Genomic DNA, 15,666 nt, shown 5'->3' with positions numbered 1-15,666 from the left:
GTTTGGTGTCCTCTGACTTACACAGAATAAATTCCAAATTCCTTAAAATAATAACAAATTATATAGTGATTAACCGTTGGAAAGATCAACTATTCTCCCATTCCTCCAACTATAAATAAGGCTTGTGTCTTAACATACTTTTTAAATACATTCAGCCAGCTCACTACACGTAAAATTATTCCAAACATTACAATTTTTTTCTGTGATATAGTTAACAGTAATAAATAATTCACTGTCATTCTGCTACAAAGAAAAACAGTCCACAAGTACTGACTTCACACACTTGAAGTCTGTTAAAGTCCAATACTAGTTTTATATTCTCCAGGCTACAGAACATTACTTAAGTTGGCTTTCACTTAAACAATTTTCCAGGGTTGATGTGTTATTGCAGTTCACCTCCAAACCTACTAGTTTAAAAAGAAATTAGAGCCATTTTTCTAATCAGGAAGTTACACTGAGATTGCTGTTTGTAATACCCTTATGTCTCCAAGTATTCTGTTTGGTTTTGGTAATTTTTCACTTCTCTATAGGAAACTAGATGACATGCAGGACAGAAAGTTTTCAGTACATTTGGAATCATATTTTTGTGGCTGCAGAGTAGATAAAGCTAAGTTCTAGGCCATAAGATAACTGCGACTCCTACTCTTGGCCTGAAAACACTAGCGTCAATCACACATGAAAATAATTCAGTCAGACGGACACATTTTCACAAGAATATTTATTTGTTATTGTTGAAAAATACACAAAGGCAAAAGGTTGCTTAGCTGCTGATTTCCCAAAATATAGCAGGGTATTGTAAGAAAGGGGGAAATATACCTGTTCTATAAATGGCAGTTACATTTCTAAGGCATTTGGGCTTAAGAGTAGTAGGCGCACCTAGGCCCATTTACTTGAGTTTAAATATACTGAGGCACACCAGGCAGGCAAAGGATTTGAAAATATACAGTAGAACTCTTTCATGCACTTGCGTCTTAGGATTGCATATTTATCCCCTGACCCCCGCAGCCTCCATCACTCATTTTTTCCACACGAGTTTTGGAGTTGTTCATAGAACACTGGTAATAATCTACTCTTCAAGAGTTTGCTTATAGTGACGACACCAATGGGACACACAGAAGAGAACTATTTCAAGGACAGGTTCTGCAGACTCTTACCAAATTGAGGCTCCAGTAAGAAAAACACCGATTTGCAAAGGCACAGTGGAGACAGGTTTAATGCATTAAATAGAACATGAATCCTTCACAATAACAAGTTTAGTGTTTCAGGGGAACTTTTGTTAATACAACACAGTTGGTCACACAAAATACAAATGCTTCTGTTGATTTGTCTTGGCAACTCAGATACATCAACAGTGCTAACAGTTTAACAGCTTTGTTCTCATCTGACAGAAAATAATGGCAGTTCTGCAAGGCAAATGTTAAACCTGACCGTATGTATTTATTAATTCCACAGTGTTTTGACAGATTACAGGGGATGGAACTCAGAGGATGCTGACACGCTCACTGAGGGCTTTCATTTCCATCTCTTCGGTCTCAGGACCGCCCCGGTGGCCAGCGCCTGGATCGATCAGGTGTGCGGGGTACTGTAGGCCCTGCTCGCCTGCGTACTGCTCCCACCTCGAGTCATCGCTCTCGTGGGTGATGTAGCGCTCCCCGATTTTGCATTCCAGCTCTCGTAAATCTAACCAGGTCTGATAATCCTGAGGAAGACATTGCAAAGTGTTACCCCAGATACGACTGTAATTCATTAAAGCATTCTTTCTTACGTTATCAGTTCCCACAACATACATGTTACCGTTTTTCTCTTCCACTCCAACCATGCTGTGCATTTCCTCAGGCGCCCTGAAGCGACAGCATCAGCACCAAAGCCATCCTATCTGCCTCAACTTTGCAAATGCATATTATTTATAGGATAGCACGCATCAGGAACTGTGCAGTTGGTATATGCAGTTAAGCAATGCAGAATGTTGGTGTTCATTTGGAATTCAACGCCCACAAATAATCCTTCAGTATTTCAGAGGGTCGTGTTTCTAAATTTTAATTTTCAAAGTGAAAATTAAAAAAAAAATTTTGAGAGAACAAACAGATGCATATGCTTTATATCTACCATAAATTTGTTTTACGAGTATTAACTAGGATTTAAATATACAGTTCCCAAATGAGTACAGTGCATGACCAGATGGGCATCTACTTGGATATTTATCAGGATTACACATACAGATGCTTCTGAAATCTGGTCTTTGGAGTTATGTTATGACCCTTCCTTCTTGTTTTTTGTTTTTGGGGTGTGTGTGCTGGTGTGTGTGTGGTATGTTTCTCCTTTATTCAATTTTCCTGATACAGTTAGAAACATTATTAATCCTAAGAAGCTGCATGCCTTTTGGCAAACACACTGATAGAATTATACTTCAAAAATATGATACAAGATTTTTTAACACATAGTATACACATCTTTAAATATTTAGAAGCTTATTCAACTGAGAATATATCCAATGATTAATTTTTACCTGTAGCCAAGGGTGACTCAAGGTCTTATCCACACTATAGCGCTTTCTCATTTTCACTTGCAGCAAATTATTGATAAGATCAATGGCTGAAAAAAAAATTTATTGGTAAAAATAGATGATATATCTGAAACATATGCATAATTTATTTATAGTTTATTCCACATCTGCTCTTTCACACAGTCAAATGCAACACAGTGATAACAGACTCTGGAACCTGAAGAAAAATCCTCTTGAGAATTCTAAAACCTTGGCCTTAATTTTATTTTGGATCCTAAAAAGTGAAACTGAAAATAACTGTAAAGGAAGGAGTATAAGTCTTTATAAGTATGATGTGAATTGTTTTCATTTAGTTTTCAATACACTTTTCTGAAGTTGGGGTTTTGTTTAAATATATACCATTTAAAGATGCTGCACTAATGGCAGGATAAAACGAACATTCAAGAGAGAGCATTTACTAATTTTTGTATCAAATGTGTTTAAAGTTTGAATACACATAATTGGCTTTGTAGTTTTTGAATTCAGTGACAGATATCTGCACATCGCATTTAAAAGGAAGAAAATAAAGCGCAACATAGACATGACTCATTATCAACTTAAGTCAACAATCCAGTGGTGAAACACTTGTCTTTCTCAATTTGCTTTTAAAATTAACCATTGAATTACAATATCAGCCCTCACTGTTTCATAGGGAAGACAGGAAAGCAACCTAACAGCAATTCTAAGAGGTTACAATCACAAACCATCCAGCCTTATTCTCAGCCTCGATGGGGACTTTAACGCTGTGTAATTTAGGAAAAAGGTGATTCTTCTGGTTATCTAGTCTACAAAGCATTTTACCTCGAGTATCATGTGTCAATCACCTTTCTAAAAACTATATTTTCAGCCTAGACTATTCACTGTAGGGAATATGCTATGCATAGGCCTGTACTATAATTAACAGGGCCTCTTTGAAAAAATAAGAATAACTTTCTCATCACCTCCAGGCAAAGGGCTGGGAGCAGTAAAAAGTACATCCTGGAAAGATATCTTGAATACAAGATCTTGAAGTACTGATGTGACTGATGGAAAACCATTAGTGACTACTCCCCTAACCAGAGCCTTGAGGGAGTTGCTGAGAAAGGGCGTCACTAGCCAAAGGGCTAAACAAAATCATGAAAGGCCTGAAGGTTTGACATTGAGGACTGTGCATTGTATATCTTTATCCCTGATCTGAGATGGTAAAGAACAGATACCTCTAAAGCACGAAGAAGGAAGTAGAAGTTAACAATAAAGGCATGCAAGGATTAAGATCTGGGCTTTTCGCCTGCGAATGGCATCAGCCCCCTGATCCCCACTTTATTTCTGAGTCTTCTTTTTCTTTCTTCTTCTGCAGCACTGCTCCCTCAGGTCGGTTTGTTGTTGGGATGGTCCTGACATTAACAGTTCACTATTTATTAAATTCATTAACTTATGCTTCCCATATATTCCAATAATAACTTCCCATTTCTTTCCACTAGCATTTTCTTCCCAAAAAGAATTTAGTGAAATCTGCCAAACTAATGGAAACATTCACATTTTGCCAAAGAATACATTCCCTCCCTTAATCTATCCTGGTCATTAAGTTTCTTAAGAGATGGATCTTCCTACCAAATACCTTAAATATGTATCTGACAAAGATGCAAATTCACTCCCCAACTTCCTCAAGTACCAAGTCCTGAATGAGGGGGCTTTGACTCAATTGCTTGGTCAACATCACTCACTCTGAATGGGTATGAAAACATTTCATTTACAGAAGTCCCTGTAAAATAAAAATAACTTTATTCCATCAGAATGAATCAGAATTCTGTTAGCTGGCAAACAGAAATGATTCCTACAGGCTTTTGGTAATCTAGAATTGTAGCTCTTGACACTCATATTCAAAGTATTTGCCTGCATGGAAGGACTGCAGAATGAAACTGCTAAGAATTTTTTCACTGGAGAAAGTAAATTTAACGACACACATTTAAATGCTGTCTATGCCCTTACACCCTTGCCTTAGCTAGGATACCTTAGGAAACACAGCATTTAGTACAATTTCAAATTCCAAGCATGTGTTCTCAGAGAGCTTTTGAAAGTATAGTTCTCTCAGTGAACTGCGTCTCGGGCCTGGGCTTTAAAACATCCATTCACATGATTTACTCACTGGTGAGTAAAGTGCACCTTCCATTCCGGCTGCTGTGAAGTCACACAGCAAAAAACGGAGAATAAGGGGAGAAAGGAGAGTGTGTGTGCTCCGGCAAGCATGTTGCAACATTACACTACCCTGGGTGCCGCAGGGAATAAGGACATGTTATTAATTCACTCCTTCTGCTTTGAATTCTATAATTAGGAAGGTAGCAGTACAGTAACTCGACAAAAAGTCTGGTTTGTGCCCAAATGGGCCCCAACAGTGAACCACACTGCCTAATGGGGAGGGAAGTACTGCCAGAGGAGAAACTCGACATGTGTGAAGGGAATGAAATATATGAAGATGAAAAAATCACTCTGCTGAGTGAGGCATGTAATCACAAGTCCGACCACAGCCGCAGTACCCAGCTGACCCAAATAAGCACAGCGAGCCAGTGACAAATACCTCCAAGAGAAAAGACTTTAGGACGTAAGGAGAGAAATAGACGGGACGTGTGTGTCTATATACTTGTGTGTGTGCCTGTGCATTTACAAATACATTTTGTGGCTCTTGGCAGCAAAAACCAGAAATAACTATTAAATGTTGGACATTAGTTAAATATTGGGAACTTGATGTTGCTGAGAAAACAGGCCCATCGTTAAGTGTTTGAGAGTTCCATTCCACTGGCCACTATTTCTGGAACTCCTAAGTCCTTTCCTTTTCATTAATCAAGTCTCATATAACTCAGCATTAAATGCACCATCCAAAATACCTTCCACTGAGCTCATTTTATAAAATGACTCTAAAGCGTTTGTGTTGTTGTTGTGTTTTCAACATATTCTCTTTATTGACCACATCCATCACATGTATGTGTCATTTGTTTATCTGTTTATTCACCAAATCTTCCTTAAGGGATTATTGTTGGCAATGACATTGGCAATAAAAAAGTTAATGATAAAGCCCGGAAAAGCTCCCAAGTGCAAAGGCAATTCCAAAGACAAAATATGCATACATACAAAATGACAAAATGCACCATTCTAAATCTTTGACCTTTATTAATACCCTCCTCAAAGAAAAACTGCTTTCTTTAGCATTTTTGAAATGTAACTAGCTAGAGTCCTAGTGACTAACTCAAGTGGTCCAAACTATGTCACAAGTCAATAAAATTTCATGATACCAGTGACAAGAATTATTTTCTCCTATGTTGTGCCCAAAGTTGTCATTTTTACAACTTACCTACATTAATCCTACTTATGTTGTAGATGCAGTGGAGCACTTGACTATTCAACGTGATAGCTCTTCAAGTCTTGGGGACTGTGACTCACTTTACCCTTGCTCTCTCTGCAGTTCTTTCAGCTGCCCTTCAGCTCCCCCAGTTTCTCTGTGCACCCTAACTTTTAGGTTTACCAGCTGTTTTTATTCACAGTAGACCAGAACTTTTCTCACAATTAGCTGCCAACTTGATGTGAATGTATAGGTATACGTCATAAGGCTTAGGATGAAATTTTTCCTTTTTTAAAAAAATTTCACATTCAGATTCTTAGGTAGTCCTCATAACAAGCATATAAAAGTAGTTGTTATTTTACCTCTATCTTATATCAAAGGAAAAACTGGAACTTCAAAAGGTCACAAAATTTGGTCAGACAGTTTCCAGGTAACAGCTGAAGATGAAACCCAGAGGGACTGATTCCAAACCCATGCTCTTAAATACTATGGCATGCAGCATCCACATCATACCACTAACTCATTATTATCAATTGATGATGATGTAAAAATCTAATTAAATTAAAGTTTCCCAACAATGAGCATTAAACGCTTCTTAGTTATGTTTCTACCACACTCCTGTCTACATAAATGCACAGATATAGACAGATCTATCTCTCTTATCTATCTTTCTGACTTTAGCTCAACGTTTTGGCTTTCAAAGACTATTCTGAATGCGACGTGATCCTCTGCCATTGAAAGGACTAATCCTCTTTCTACCATTTCCAAACTAAATAAGCCTACCTGTAGGCTTGAAACTATGTATTCATCACATTACTAAGAATCTTTTTTCAGGATAAAGCTTAAACATAGAAATTGATGACTCTATGTTAGATTAAACTCACAACTGCCATGACTATCAATTATCTGAACACACTGATAAATGAGTAATGTTTCCTCCCAAGAGTATCTCATTTAGTCCATATGCAACTGTTTTCTCTAAAGGCTACCATGGTAGATTTTTTTCTTAATGCTTCCTTATAGTTAAGAAACATCAGTCCTTGGTATTACTCACTCTACTAATCTGTCAATACTATTTAAAAAGAATGCAATTATTCTAAGGTAATAGATTCTAAGTAAACTAATATTGACTAGTATTGGTTTTTACTCATTTCCTTCTTAATATTAGGGGTTTCTAAATGTTTGCAAACTATTCATGACTCATTCTAGGATTTAGACAAAAACAACTATTAAGCTTCTTCCTGAATGATTACAGAATCCATTCTTTCCCTCTTTTAGAAATTCAGAAAACTCAGGTCTGTTTTAAGTATCCTGGTATCTCTCCCAGTTAATTCAGGATTTACTAATATAATTATCCACAATGGCTCTAAGAACACCTCTGTCAGCTTCTTCAACATACAGTATGTCCTGCTCTGAGCATCAGTCATAGTTTACAGTTGAGTTTGAACCTCTCGAGTAGGAAATGGCAAACCACTCCAGTCTTCTTGCTGGTGAATCTCATGGACAGAGAGCCTGGCAGGCTACAGTCCATAGGGTTGCAGAGTCAGATGCAACTGAGCACGCACACTACCACATATTGCAGTATCTGCTTTTCAAGAGGTAAAGTTTATTGCTACACAGGGCTGGCTTCTCCACACTTTGGGGCAATAAGCAGATGTAATTTGGAATAGCTGATGTTGTGTCTAGGGCCAAATATGTGCAGGAAAATCCTCCATTCTCTTGAGTTACATTTTTTTTTTTCCTTTTACACCCTCTTTCCCTTATTTTCTCAATTTGAGGCCCTCCTCCCCAGCAAAGAAAACAGGTGCAAAATAGGCAGTGGCTGGTTCCTCCTTCTCTTGCAGTAAATACGTCAACTTTTCAGAAAGTAGTAGGATTATTTTCTGATTGTACCTGCCCATTTACTGAGAGTTGGCCTTTCTACTCTTATTCTGAGAGCTCTGTTCTCTGATTTGCCCTTGAACTCAATCTCTTCCTTCCATATTACTAATAAATAGTCTTAAGAGCAAGCTCTCTGAGCACCTCAAATAGTGACATTGGGATAATGTGAGAAGTCTTTTCCTTTCTCACTGGAAAATTTTAAACAATTGTATGGTTCATATTTTTATTTTAAAGAATATCCTCTGAGCACAGCATTTTGTTTTCTAAAATGTCTCTAGGCATGGATTCATATTAATGTTTCCTATAAATTAAAAGCAAAGAAAATCTGTTTTATGATGCCTAATGTTTCTTTTTTGCTACAACAAATTCTTGGCTAACATAGTTATTTTTCTCCTAATGTCCTGTAAAGCAATTTGAAAAATTTATCAAACATTCCTTTTTTTTTTTTAACCAGAATGGACTTTCAGCAGATGTGGGGATAGCTGAAGTTCTGTGCAGCCTGTTTGGCAGGTGTACAAGTGTATCTGAACAAGAATAAAATTAAAAGGTATACACAGGTGCTGAAGGGCTTTATGCCTTAATATGAAAAGAAATGTCCCATCAGACTCTTAATTGTATGGATTCTATTTTCTTCAGGTGTCAGAATTCAGAATCATCTTTGAAATTGTGGAATCTATATTGCAGTCATTCTCCATTTCAAGGTAAACATCACATATATGGACACAACAGGCTCTGAGTGAGTAGGAGGCACACTGGCATGTATTACAGCTAAACTGAAAGGACCCCAAAACTTGGAGAACAGGCCAGGAAAAGAATGGAACGGAGTATTTTTGAAGACATAATAGGTGCCTCAGGTCAGCCCTCTCAGTCACCTTCCATTTTCAAAAAAAAAAATTTTTTTTTGAATGTGCTGTTTGGCTTTTGGGATTTTAGTCCCTGACCTGGGATGAAACCTGGGCCTCTGAGGTGAAAGGGCCAGGTCTGAACCCCTGGACTGCCACAGAAGCTTCCATTTCCCATCTTTTATCATTTTGGTACCTGCCTGTCTCCCCATTCCCCCCACTAGATTTTAGCTTCTTTAAGCTTGCCCAGATTGTATATTCATTTTTGCACAATTTCATAAATATTTTTTAAAAAATGCATCATTTAATGTATTAGGAAAATGCTTGCTAAATAGCATTTGGCAGATTGAATGCATTAATTAGAAATTTAAATACACATTTTCTCAACTCTAAGTTTTAATATCCCCATTATGTGCATATGGTTTGTATATTTTGGCTAAAAATACTCCTGGATGGTAGGACATCAAATCTCTACAAACAGATCACAGGATCAGTAGCTTCCATCAGAAAATCAGAATAATGCTGAGAGTCTCTGCAATACAGATCATGTTTATTTTACAACGTTTATTTGACACAAGAGAAATTACCTGTGAAACTCTGGGGCTGACCTGTTTTGTACAGACAAGGCAGTTTAAAGAATTGCTTTTCCATGCTGTCTTCTGTCCAGCTGCAGCTTAGTGAGGTACAGATTTTCAAATTAGAAGCCAGATCAAAACTATCACTCTAGTGTTGGAGTCATCACTGGTCACCACTGAGCGCCTTTTCTTTTCCCCCTTTCCATTCTGCTTCACTGCCTGTCATCCTGTAGGCTCAGTGCTTCTCCCTTTGGCTTGCTTCATGCTGATGGTAAGTTGTGTGTTTATTTAAAAAATCGTTTTGCAACCCTTCACATTCCAGCTCTCAACCCAGCAAGCTGTTGCCCGGCAACACTAACTGGGACTCTCCTCTCAGGGGCTGAAACCAGAGGCTGCCAGCAGCAAACAAGGCCGCTGGAAATCATCTCACTCGTTCCTGAGTCAATTATTGCAATCCAATGAAGTGCAAGACCTTTAGAGACTCAAGCCAGGTCTTTCCTTTCCCAGTTCTCTCCTCTGTAGAAAGTTACTGCATCCTTGGGTACTCCTTTGCTTCACATTCAATTTAATTTCCTCCTAAAGACTAGAAAAACAATACTGGAAATCATGAATTGTTTAAGCGCAGCATACAACAGCCCCCAAACTGATACAAAATTTAAAAATCTAAATTAAAATATACTTATATTATTCTAATGAAGTTTGAGGTGCTTTTTTCCTTTCTTTCTTTCTTTTTCACTTCAAAGAGATTTTTGGCTTTTGGGAGTTTTTTAAATGCTGATACTCAAGTTAAAGACAAACTGAAAAATCTTCAGAGGAGCAGCTTCCAGGTATCAGTAGTTTTGGAAGAACCTCGTTGTTCAGTCGCTCAGTCATATCCAACTCTTGGCGACCCTATGGACTGCAGCATGCCAGGCTTCCCTGTCCTTCACTATCTCCCAGAGTTTGCTCAAACTCATGTCCGTTGAGTTAATGATCCCATCCAAACATCTTATCCTCTGTCACCCCCTTCTCCTCTTGCCCTCAGTCTTTCCCAGCACCAATCTTTTGACATCACTTGTCCAAAGTATTGGAGCTTCAGCTTCAGCATCAGTAGTTACAATGAATATTCAGGGTTGATTTCCTTTAGGATTGACTGGTTTGATCTCCTTGCTGTCCACGGAACTCTCAAGAGTGTTCTCCAGCACAACAGTTCAAAAGCATCGATTCTTCGGCACTCAGTCTTCTTTATGGTCCAACTCTCACATCATACATGACCAATAGAACAATCGTAGCTGTGACTATATTGACCTTTGCCAGCAAAGTGATATCTCTGCTTTTTAGTTTGCTGTCTATGTTTGTCATAGCTTTTTTTTCCCAAAGAGCAAGCCTCTTTTAATTTCATGGCTGCAGTCACCATCCGCAGTGATTTGGGAGCCCAAGAAAATAAAGTCTCTCACTGTTTTCATTGCTTCCCTATTGATTTGTCAGGAAGTGATGGGATCAAATGCCAAGATCTTAGTCCTCTGATTGTTGGGATTTTAAGCCTTTTTCATTCTTCTCTTTCACCCTCATCAAGAGGCTCTTTAGTTCCTCTTAGCTTTCTGCCATGAGGGTGGTATCATCTGCATGTCTGAGGTTATTGATATTTCTCCCAGTAATTTTGACTCCAGTTTTAGCTTCATCCAGCCCAGCATTTTGCATGATGTACTCTGCATGAGTTAAATAAGCAGAGTGACAATATATAGCCTTAACATACTCCTTTCCAATTTTGAACCAGTTTGTTGTTCCATGTCTGGATCTAATTGTTGCTTCTTGATTTGCATACATGTTTCTCAGGAGGCAGCTAAGGTTTCTAATATGTGGTTCAGATGGCAAAGAATCTGTCTGCAATGCAGAAGACCTGGGCTTGATCCCTAGGTCAGGAAGATCCCCTAGAGAAGGGGATGCCTGCCCACTCCAGCATTCTTGCCTGGAGAATTCCATGGACAAAGGAGCCTGGTGGGCTACAGTTATGGGGTTACAAAGGAGTCAGACACAATTTAGCGACTAACACTTTCACTTTTCTTTCCAGTTGAGAAAGAATGTGCTAAAGCAGTGCTTCCTGGACTTTTACACGCATATGAATAATCCAGGGATCTTAAACTGAAAATTCTGATTAGACAGGTCTGGGGTGGAACGTAAGAGTCCCAGATGGATCATTAGACCACATTTTGAATAACAAGGGACTAGAGGTATGAGAACACTTAAAGTAGCCAGTGGCAGTTTAATATTGCCCAAAGTGCCCTGGAATAGACGTCTATAAACATAGACAAAGGTATCTGTCCTCAATCCCATCTTGTTCAGAATTCTGTAATGAAGATAAACGGAAGGTAACAGAAAGGTTTTAGGATAGCTTCTACTCAGAGGATGCCAACAGGAAGAGCAAACAAGTTGGATTACACAAATAAGTTCTAAAATAACTATATACATATATAGCTGTACTGTCAAGATAAAGTTTAACAGAGACAAATGAAACAGAGTCCTCTATTTAGCTTCCTGCCCCCACAAAAGAGGGCTTCCCAAGTGGTGCTAGTGGTAAAGAATCAACCTGCCAATGCAGGAGAGGCCAGAGACAGAGGTTTGATCCCTGTGTCAGCAACGGATCCTTGGAGAAGGAAATGGCAACCTACCCCAGTATTCTTACCTGGAGAATCCCATGGACAGAGGAGCCTGGCGGGCTATAGTCCATGGTGTCGCAAAGAGTCAGACATAACTGAGCACACACGCACCCCACAAAAGAAATTTAAAAACAACCCAGGCTAAGTACAGAATTGAAAAATGTGGCTTATCAATATTTACAAGAAAAAATCCAGAATTCTAAATGCACAGTAAACTCAACATGAGTCTACATTTCATCCATAAATCAAGTGTTATTTTAAGCCCTGCTAAAAGAAATGAGTTCTTTATAATAAAGGAATGGTGAATTCATGTTACTTCAGGCTCACTGAACCTTGAGTCAGAACAGTTTTGAGTTTTGATTTAAAAAGAACACAAAGAGGGGAGTGTTTGGACCAATGTAAAACAGGTGGTTCAAGGAAAAACTGCCCAGGAGAAGAGAAGATTGGAGTGACACAATGGCTGTTTTCAAACCTGTGAGAAAAGCTTTTATTTGGAAAAAGGACTGGGCTTGTTTCTACCAGTGGATAAAAACCCAGACATTTTGTTCACTGTGCTAGGTTCAAACTGAAAAAAAACCGGGATCCTCATAAAACTGTATATTTTCTATTACTGTAGCAACTTAGGAGTATTCTGGATAACTGCTCACTGTATTGGTATTGTGGAGTAGTATACGGTTAAGAGAAGATTTTTAACATTTTATATTTTGAAATATTATTGTTATAGTGAAAGAAAGCAAACTTACAGAATATTTAACATTTCTTGTTCCTATATACTGATACCTCCACATATATTTAGGTGTCACATTTCAATTCAACTAGGATGTATTATACATTCACAACTGACATTTTATTTTTATGATTGGGATATACAGAAAACATTTCAATTTGGATCACAATAAACAATCAATTTTGAGCATTTATAATGCCAATGTTCTTGCTAAAACTTCTTCAGATCAGTTTCTCTCTACAAATTATCATTTGTTAGAGAAAAACCTCATTAATTATATTTTATTTGTTATCAAATGGTTCCTTTCCTGGTATGACACCTTTTAAAATGTTAATTAATTTGGAATTTGAAATATATTTATAAACAATATATATATACACACTATGTAAAAGTATATTACATAAACAAACATACATATATTTAAAAATGCAGGCTACTAAGCAGATATTATTTAAACCACTGTATACCTTTGGCTCAAATTTAAAGTTTCTTATTACTGAACAAAAAGCACACTGTTTTTAAAGAAAATTAAACACAAGTAATTCTAGAAAATCTAATAGAGGTTGTTTAAAGTGTCAAAACCCAGTGGAAGTTCTGACCCACATCGTTCACTTTAGCTGATCAATCATGATAGAATCTCATTGCGCTCAGTCAAGCATTTTTAAGTAGTTCACTGCCTTGCCCCCTCGCCTCTCCTCCATGCTGTTACGTCTGACAGTGGTGCTAATATGTTGACAAATCAATCTATTCATTAATATTCAGCAGGCTTGCTGGATCTGCAAGCCTCATAAACTGTTAGAAACACAGTTTAATTTTTAAATGACAATTGTCTTTCTTTTGTTTCTCATACCATTGGATTTCTCGGTCTCATCTACTCGAGGCTTATTTTCAATGGGGTTATTTTTTGTTTTGAACAATATGTAGTGAAAGAGGGACCTACAGCTGGTTCCTTTTCATGGCAAAGTGCTACTTCCAACTTAAGTGCTTAGCGTTCTGGAACGCTGCTGGATTTTGAAAACATACCATGTGGTAATGGAGCTAGGCTTTTATTTAGCTTTGCTTTGTGTTTGTACTGGCTGTATTTTTCATCTCCAATTTCTGGGGGAAAAACACACTTGTGAACAATTTTATTTGAATTTACCACATTGAATGGCAAAAAAAAAATGCTTTTAAAATAAAATTTAGATGCTTGGATAAATTTAGTGGTATATTATTATAGTCATTCTATACCTTGGGATGCCATATATTCTGGACTGAACATAAATGTCAGCAGAGGACTGAGACAAAATGGAAGAATAAACTACAGCTGTGCTTATCAGGGGGAAGATGCAGAAGAAATATTACCACTGAGACTGTCAGATCACACAGTGGAAAAAACCTGTGTCACGGGTGCATCATCACAGGTTGATAATTTTGAACTAAAGACAAGCTATAGGATTAATGCAAGGGCATTTCCTTTTTTTTTTTTTTTCCTTATCGCATATGTCAAGGCTTTATGTCGGATCTTAATTCTTGATTACACCAACTAACCATGTGACTCTGAAGCTGAGCAGTGACAACACAGCAGGTGAGTTGAGAATAGGTGCTTCTTCAGGCTTCACCTGCAAGCACAGAAAATGATCCCTGTCTGCAGGGGTCGCGAGCTCGTTGTGAGACGATTTCCGAGGTTGCCTCTGTGTTGATTACTGCCTGCTTGCCTCTCTAATGGCATATGAAGGAATATCAAAACTCAGAAGGAAAAAATAGTAATTTATCCGGTGATCGTCACGGTCTATTACTAACCTTCCTCAAATTTGCCGTGTGTCTCTAATTGAACACATCAATTCACTTTGATGATGGAAATGTACTTTTAGTCTAACACAGGCTTTCCTATCACTGCAGGTTTGTCGTCATTCTCCTGGTAAGATGACTTGCATTGAAGCAAATTATATTTCACCTCATCAGCTATATCATCCACCTCACATGGTTACCAATGTCATCTCGCTTCTTATTCTAAGAATACATTCAAGGGTTAACAAAGCTGTATAATAAAGTCATTTATAAAATAGAATAATTTAAATTGCATGTGTTAGGATCTTGACCAGCTGAAGGAATGCAGAAAAAGAGAATTCATTTGACTTTCACACTTGCCTGAGAGCCCAGGTGGTAAAGAATCTGCCTGCAATGCAGGAGACCCCGGTTCGATTCCTGGGTTGGGAAGATCCGCTAGAGAAGGGATAGGCTACCCACTCTAGTATTCTTGGACTTCTCTTATGGCTCAGCTGGTAAAGAATCTGACCACAATGTGGGAGACCTGGGTTTGATCCCTGGATTTGGAAAATCCCCTGGAGAAGGCAAAGGCTACCCACTCCAGTACTCTGGCCTGGAGAATTCCATTGGACCATGTAGTCCATGGGGTCGCAAAGAGTCGGACACTAGTGACTGAGCACACACATACACATCACATAAGTTCATGAATTTAGACATGCGTAGTCTAAAGGTTTTCTAAAATTTAAAACTAATAAACAATATGTGGAACAATTTATATATAACTATTATGAACTAGGTGATTACATATCATTCCCCCTATAGCATATAACCTATAAACCTACATTCTGTAGCATCAAATTTCTACACCTATGTCCACTCAAAAGAAAATTTTCAAGTGTTAAAAGGATTCTCTTTCCCTATATTCTTTTCATTGCTCAAAATCTTGACACGTTAGTTCTTTATTACACATAACTATTGTACAACTTTTTGCATTTCCTGGGGTGTTTTTTCTCCTTTACTCTTGAGAGTGGAAGTTTATCAAGAAGCTTTTTCTTACTAATTTTTCTTACTATTATCATGGAAGTCTATCTTGAAATACATTCAACATTTGGAACAAATTACATACCCTGATATTAAATATCTGATAAAGAAAATGACACGAATACAAAAAATGTTACAAATGAGAGAAACTTTTAATTTATCTGAATTTGAACATTAGAAACCTACTAAACATTTTTTAGAGCACTGTCAGCCATCATGTCTTTAGGAGATCTGAGCAGTGTTTTAGAAAGTGTGTTTCAGGGACTTCTTGAATTCTCAGAGCAAGATGGCAGTTTATGGGGGTGCAGCCTGGAAATCTTCATTATTAACCAGCTCATTTGATTGACTGTTGACATGGCA

The 15,666-nt window shown here is 37.8% G+C and overlaps 1 protein-coding gene across 3 annotated transcripts in view; it reads right to left on the bottom strand.

Annotated features, from left to right (window-relative positions):
• Nucleotides 1-699: 699 nt before the first annotated feature.
• The window catches only part of PRKD1 (protein kinase D1), a 335,787-nt gene continuing 320,820 nt past the window's right edge, over nt 700-15,666 (bottom strand). For all 3 annotated transcript variants that reach the window (XM_043434656.1, XM_043434657.1, XM_043434658.1), the window contains 2 exons: nt 2,507-2,592; nt 700-1,699 (listed from right to left, as the gene is read on the bottom strand). In XM_043434656.1, the coding sequence (XP_043290591.1) occupies nt 1,481-1,699; nt 2,507-2,592 (305 nt within the window). In that variant the 3' untranslated portion in view covers nt 700-1,480. The remainder of the gene's footprint in view (nt 1,700-2,506; nt 2,593-15,666) is intronic.

This window comes from Cervus canadensis, chromosome 17 (assembly GCF_019320065.1).
Source record: "Cervus canadensis isolate Bull #8, Minnesota chromosome 17, ASM1932006v1, whole genome shotgun sequence".
NCBI lineage: Eukaryota > Metazoa > Chordata > Mammalia > Artiodactyla > Cervidae > Cervus > Cervus canadensis.
Note: the sequence above shows the minus strand (reverse complement) of the source record. Positions and strands in the feature narration are given on the sequence as shown.